Genomic DNA, 7031 nt, shown 5'->3' with positions numbered 1-7031 from the left:
AGTTTCAGCTTTTTCAAACCGATACCCGAGACTTTCCTCAGGATCAAATGCAAAGAAGACAGGAGAGAAACTTGGGAGGTGGGGAACTTGAGGAAGGAAAACAACCAGGCTGAGGAGAAACAAAGGCCTTGCTGGGCAGGGGAAGACACAGGGTCTCGGGGAGAAGCAGTTAAGATGAACCGCCACTTCCCATGAGTGAATATTTAAGAGAGAAAATAGATATTTCAAAAAAACCCAAAAAACAAAAAATAAACAAACAAAAAAATAAAAAAGAAGGTTGTTGATTTATGCCTGGATTTCCCTGCAAGCCTTCCTTGTGTTTAAGGGCGTGGCTCCGCTTGCGACTTGCACATCTGTTCTCTTCACGTGACATTTCATAAAAGCGTTAACATCTGGGGCAAGATAAACTTCCTCAAGTACCTGCTCAACCTTTCACTTGTCACACCTGCTTCCCCAGCAAGTCCCTTTCACCTCTGCCTCAGGCCTTAGTGACCATTTCCTTGCTATTCTTTGTTCTAGTCCCCCAATGCTCCAGCCCCCTGTCAAAATTCCCGGAAAAAAAAAAAAGTGCCCTCCCAGTGACAACCGCTGCTAAAGCCAGTTTCTTCAGCACACCAAGAGGTCTCCCGCCTGGAGTGCCACTCCGCCGGTAGATGAGGGCAATGCCTTGCCCTCAGGGAGAAAAGTCATTTTTCAATTCGGGCTCCAGCCTAAAACCAAAACAACAAAACAAAATCTGCCCTGTAAGCAACATTCACACTCACACACAACTCTTGTCAGCCCAGATCTAACTCCTCCTCACACTCTTAGGTATAACCAGAAAGAGGATAGCTGATGCTGGTGTCCTTTCCTGGAACTTTCCCTCTATCTGGTAGACCTTAAGGCTGCGTGTTTTACAGAAATGTAATTTCACTCGTTCGGCTCCCAATCTCCCCTCCCCCCCTCCCCAAAGAAGGCTGCCTTCTGGAAGGAATGTTTTTCAGCTCTGCCTTTGCCTTTCTTAGTCTGAAGTTTTGATCCTCTGGCCTCAGCCTAAGTCACATGTAGTAAAACGACGACACAGTCGCCAGTTTGGGTAAGAGGGAAAAGAAGAAACAGAACATAGTCCACGTAAACAATAAAGAAGCCACTCAAGGCCTTTGCTGCAGTAAACCCCAAATGATGTTGTTGCAGGGCGCCCACGAAATCCCCACTGTAATTGACTGTTTTCCTTGAGGTTTTCTGACCATGTGCTTTTTTGCTATGCTGCTATGATTTTGGTACAAGAAGATGTATGTAGATGATGCTTACATCCCGACCTTTCCCGAGGCTTAACTTTCTGGCCTTTATCAAGGGAGAAAAAATAAAGCAGTTTCCCGTGTGTGTCAGCGATTGTAACTCTCCCCACTTTCCAGCGACCTGCCATAGGCTCCTTCTTACTTTATAGGCATCTGGGAATTCCATATATGCCTCAAACTCCAATTACACACCTTCTTCAAAGGATGTGTGCTTTGATTTGCTAAGAACATTAAGTGGGGTTGCGTCTTGAGGCCTTGAAACAAAAGAGAATGGAAACCGCACCCAGTACCAGGTTTATTAGGTCTGTCTTTTGCTGCCCACTAAATACTGAACAGAAAATTAATCCTGTTTGTATTTTCTATAGTCACTTTCCAAAAATGAGTCGGGGAAAATGGTGGGGTTGTCGCTGTTAAAAATAAGGAAGAAGCCAACTTCTTCCATTGTGCCGGAGCGGAGCTTCTACTTTCACTGGTGCTGGGGGTGGGGCACTCTTTATGACACATTAGCAGAAATTTCTGGAAAAGTGGCCCCTGGGGATTCCCTTCCCGACCCCCAGTTTGTCACTAATGCCGGCCTGTCTTTGGAAATTTGAGGTTGGGCCTTTGCCTGTGTCTGTCTCTGTTTCCCGGTGCTACCGCTGACACTTGGCGCAGCGGCCTCCTAGCAGCGGCCAGAGGCCCAGAGCGGTGGGTCGGTGCCATCCTCAGAGAGCAGCGACATTGACACTTTCTCAACAAGGTCTGCCTGACTGCCACCCACACTGGGTAGTCTTGGTTGGTGCCCCTCTGGTGCACCCTATGCAGGTGAGACCCTCATTCCCCACGGAGTTCTGTTTGGGTTTCCGTGGCGTTTGTTCCCCCTCGCAGGTTTGTTTGTTTTTCTTCAAATTACAGATGCAGGGAAAACCGCCTGACATCATGAGAGCAGGACAAATGCTCACTTTGAAGGATTCCTGGGCAGGACTTCAAGTGAAATCATATGCCTGAGAAGAACTTGATACTGGTCTAGAGAAAATAACTAGTTCTGACTTTGCCAAACCATGGAATGTGCAAAATGCTCTACTTTTCTGCAAGAGGCCAAGTGTCCCTTAAAATGCTCCCTTAGAGACCAAAGACCCCAGGGGCAGGAAGCATGTGCCAGTCTTGAAAGTGGGAAGAAAGTACACAGGTTGTGAGTTTCTATTTGAGGTTATTTTATTAACGTGTTGCACTTTGGGTAAGGGATCCCCAATGGTGCCTGAATTACCTATGCATTGCAGACACACAGAGACACACACATACAACCCAGAAATGTGTGCATGAGCACACTTAATGCTATAATCGAAGGTTTATCTATCAGAGGAAATTAAAAACAAGACAAAACAACTATATTCAGAAAATAAAAATAAATTCAATTCTTCAATGGAAGACCATTTAACATGATTCTTCCTGTTATCCAAAGCATTGCCGCTGGGAGACAATAGACAGGAGTCCAAACACATTACATGATATGGTTAGCGTCTCTGTGATAAACAGGTTAATTTATCCAAGCATATTTTAAACAGAGGTAACTATCATCAAAACAATGGGATAAAATAACAGCAACTGGAGAGATGAACAAGCAGGCCATTTCTACTGTGAAGAGTGCAGCATTTTGTTGAATTAATGGAGAGTAAAGAAACAACTCTGCAAGCTTATATTCTTGAAGATTATATTCTAGGAAGCAATCTCCAACACTAAGTTGTCTCACTTAAGTAAAACTACTCAAGAGCGTTTTTTTAAATGTCCATTTTTATGAAAACGCAGGAGAGAATATTATATTCGTCTCCCCGGTTTTTCTCATGAGCAGAAAAAAAGAAGTGGAGGTAAAGCAGTGAATGTGAGCGTACAGCGTTGGGATAGCATTTACCTTCTCGGCCACAGTGGGACTTCCGTCTGGGTGGACTTCAAGACATCTGAAATATCAAATAGTCAGACCAGGCTAGTGAGCATGGATGCTTGCCCGGGAGCATCTGGAAAATGGACATGATGGAATGGCTCTCGCAGGAGAGAACTGTCATCCTGGTGGTCGCCCTCATCCTTTTAGGGTTCCTACAGTTTTATCTAACACACATACCATCCACAGCCACTGCTGATACAGCACACAGAATCAATCGCCTTTTCTTTTCGCTCTAAGGTTAAATGATTGCCAAAAATTTAAAAATAGAATAGCAAAACAAAACCCAGTAACTCACCGAGCTTTCACTAGTATTTTACTTTAACCAGAGGCTCCTTACTGCAAAATGAAGCATAAAATATTCACAACAATTAGCTTGCAATGGTGCCATGGCAACATTTGGTACTGTTTTGTGAAGAGGGAAAGAAAACCTTCAGGTAATAAAATAATCTCTACTCGAGCTATGTAAATACAACCTATCTGGAGATTCAGCCTTACCTAAGTGATTGTGTGAATTAGGCACCCCAACATTTTCCAGCTTGGGAACACCCCTGTTGTTTGCATGTGAATGTGTTAACGTGGTGAAAAGTTAAGGACCAAGCTGATTTTTAAAAATCTCTAGTTTGGTCATAAAAAACAAAGACAAAAACTATGCTTTTGTCTCAGAAATATCCCGACAAAATAAAAACCCAGCACCATCTGTCCCTGTTTTATACAGCTTCATGTCTGTGTGTGTGTGTGTGTGTGTGTGTGTGTGTGTGTGTGTGTGTGTGTGTACATGGTGCTAACTGAAGGCTGAATTAAGAACTGTACTTGTTCCTGAAGTTACCAAGGATACCAAAAAAATTGGTTATTTATTTTACCCCACACCTGTACATCCTTCATGTATATTTTAGGAGACTGTTTGCCACAGAGATAACATTAATTTAGGAAATGCTTTTTTTTTTAAACCAATATAACTCAAGAAGTAAGCAATCACTCTCTGTCTCTTGGTGAATTAAGTTTTCTACACAGATGAAGCATAATACATATATAAATAACTTGTATATTGTTTTCATTAGCACATTGGCATTTCTCAGAAATGGAAATGAAGGAAAAGACAAAATTCCAGAGTGACTAGGAAACAATACTGGTTTCACATTGCTGTTTTTCAGGGCTCTAGTTCAGTCAGGAGGTAGGTGTTAGCAAATCTGCTCAACCTTTGCTGCCCCCAAGAACTAAGGGATGGAGGGGTGGTGAGCCCTGCTGAACGCCAAGCTGTAATAATATTAGAGCTGTCCTTTAAATAGCTGGCTGTTTCTGTCAGTAGCTGGTTTATTTGAGGTTTTCACTTCTTTGTTTATATTAGTGCCCCAACTCCCTCCTAGATGCCCCTAGAGTTAAACAAACAAGTATTTACCACCAAGTTACTTCTGAGTCTTAAAAATATAGACCAAACTTTAAAGTTCTTAAAATTTTTCAATCATATTTATTTATTGCAGAAAAATAATATACAAAAGATATTTACAAAACAGTCATAAAAATATGAATGCATTTAGACACCGGATCTATTTGCATTTTACCATGGGTCATCAATAAATAAATAGAATGTTGTCTTTTGTATTCTGTGTTTTTCTTTTCCTTCAGAGGAAGTATGCTTTTTAAGGAATTCACTGACTTATGATTTTGCAGGCCAGTTTGATCCCAGCGTTTTTATTTCTAAAGGCGTTGTTAAAATTCCTCTGATTGTTACCATTTTAAAATGGAGAAAGTCCACAAGGATGTCTTTCCTATCAGTGACTGATTGGCAAGACCTCTTGAGAATGCATGCATGAAAAATAAAAATAAAACATTCTTCGTCAAAAGGGGGGGACACACAAACGAGTGTTCAGACTTCTATCAGAATGCAGAGGTGTGAGGGTGATGCCGTTGCCTCTGGGAATCTCTGTCCACCGGCCTGTCTCGCTTTCTCTTTTAAAAGTGTGCCCCACGCCCTGATTCTTGTGAAATTTGGTCTCTGCTCTTCTAATTTCCAAGAAAATCTTTGTCATATAGATTTATTTTTAGTTATCCAGCTCCAGAGTCTCTAGACTGTCCATGTTCTCCTTCTCTGGAAACAATGACATCTGCAAAAACCCAGAGGGGGGAAAGTTGGTTATTGGCTGTTTTCTAGGACCGCTAAGCCCTGTTATCACTACCAGCGAGAATATTCGCTGAACAACCTGGAAGGATTTCAGCCCAAGGGCAAGAGGAAGTGGGTGGGCGGAAAGGAGGGGGTGGAATTTGGAAACATTTGTTTTAAGAAGGGAATTTTAAAGAAGAAAGAAAGGGGGTTGGAGAATGGCGTTCAGGGCACAAGGCCCCTACTCTTGATTTTCTCTGTCTTCTGTCATGCACACTCCCGCGCAAGCACACACACACCTCTCCTGGACCCAGTCTCCCCGACCCCCGAACCTGTTTCCCCTGTAGGGACTTAATTGCTTGGCAGGGACGCGCGTGGAATGAGGTGGAGGTGCCTGGCTAGGTGGAGGTCAGCGAGGACAGTGGGGGGATACCCAGTGCCGTGGCGAGGTGACCAGGGACCCGCGGCCTGGCCGGATTGATCCCGGGAGCCGGTCCTTACCTAGGTCTCCGGCCTGCCGAGGGGGTGGGGAGCTCCGCCTGCTAGTGGGACGCGGACATGGACCAGGCCCCCTCCATCCTCCAGACGGAGAAGGCGTAGCTGAGCCGCTCGTGGGCCACATAGCTGCAGCTTGCCATCTTGGAGTCCAGCTCGTCGCTCTGCAGGACCTGGTACAGGAAGTCGATGTACCTGGCCGCCAGTTTGAGGGTCTGAATCTTGCTCAGCTTGTCCGAGGGCAGCGTGGGGATGATCTTGCGCAGGGCGGCAAATGCCTCGTTCAGCGACTGGGTGCGCTGGCGCTCCCGCACGTTGGCCATGACCCGCTGTGTCTGCAGCTCCTCGTACGACTGCGGGCTCCCGCCCCCGCTGCTGCTGCCGCCGCCGCCGCCGCCTCCGCCCGCGCCGCCGCCTCCGCCCGCAGATTTCTTGCCGCGCTTGCCCTGGGCCGGGCTGCCCGGCTCGTCGCCGCCTCCGATGCCCCCGCCCGTGGCCCCGCCGGGCCCCGCGCTGCCGCCCGCGCTGCGCCGACTGCTGCGTCTCTTGCGAGCCCCCCGCTTGCCGCTCGCCGGCTGCTGCCGGTCCGGCTCCTCCTCGCTGTTGCTCAGGCTGTCGTCGGCCGGCGAGACTGGCGAGCTGGACACGTCCTGCATCATCTCGCGGGCGGCGACCTGCGGCCTCGCGGAGCCGGGACGGGGGAGGGAATAGCAGAGGAGCGGGGCGCCCTAACCCGCCAGCTTCCCCGCGCTCGGCGCCGGCCCGGGCGGTGCGGCCCGGAGGACGCAGGGAGGCGGGATGGGGGGGGGACCTCCGCGGGGAGGGCGCTGGAGGCGGGGAGGGAGGCGGGCGGGGGAGGGGACGGTGTGGCGGGCCCCGAGGTCCAAAAAGAAGGCGCCCGACGGCCGCACGCGCGCCCCGTTCTGGCCTAGCGCAGACCCGGTGCTGGTGCTGGCGAGCCCGCGAGGTGTCTGAGAGTTGGGCGCGGGCTGCGGGCTTGGCGGTTCTTATACCTCCGTGCGGGCGGAAAGTTTGGGGGCAGCAGTGTCATTGGCCTGACGTGGGGAGGAGGGACTTTTCGAAGTTTTATAGGGAAGTTTCCTCTTTCCAGCCCCCCCTCTCCCGGCCCGGCCCCCCCTTGCCCGGGGTCTAACAATTCATCCTGAGAACCATTCAAAACGGACCTGGCCCGAGCGGCCAGCCCCTGCGCCCGCCTCTCCCCTCTCTCCCCCAGCTCTCCCCC

At 48.3% G+C, this 7031-nt stretch overlaps 1 protein-coding gene across 1 annotated transcript; it reads right to left on the bottom strand.

Annotated features, from left to right (window-relative positions):
- Positions 1-4630: 4630 nt before the first annotated feature.
- On the bottom strand, positions 4631-6625 carry Twist1 (twist family bHLH transcription factor 1). Its single transcript, NM_053530.2, has 2 exons — positions 5795-6625; positions 4631-5297 (listed from the first exon to the last, which is right to left on the bottom strand). The coding sequence occupies exon 1, from the start codon at positions 6445-6447 to the stop codon at positions 5836-5838; it is 612 nt and encodes a 203-aa protein (NP_445982.1). The 5' UTR covers positions 6448-6625; the 3' UTR covers positions 4631-5297; positions 5795-5835.
- Between the last annotated feature and the right edge of the window lie 406 nt (positions 6626-7031).

Source organism: Rattus norvegicus, chromosome 6 (genome assembly GCF_036323735.1).
Source record: "Rattus norvegicus strain BN/NHsdMcwi chromosome 6, GRCr8, whole genome shotgun sequence".
In the NCBI taxonomy this organism is placed as follows: domain Eukaryota; kingdom Metazoa; phylum Chordata; class Mammalia; order Rodentia; family Muridae; genus Rattus; species Rattus norvegicus.
Note: the sequence above shows the minus strand (reverse complement) of the source record. Positions and strands in the feature narration are given on the sequence as shown.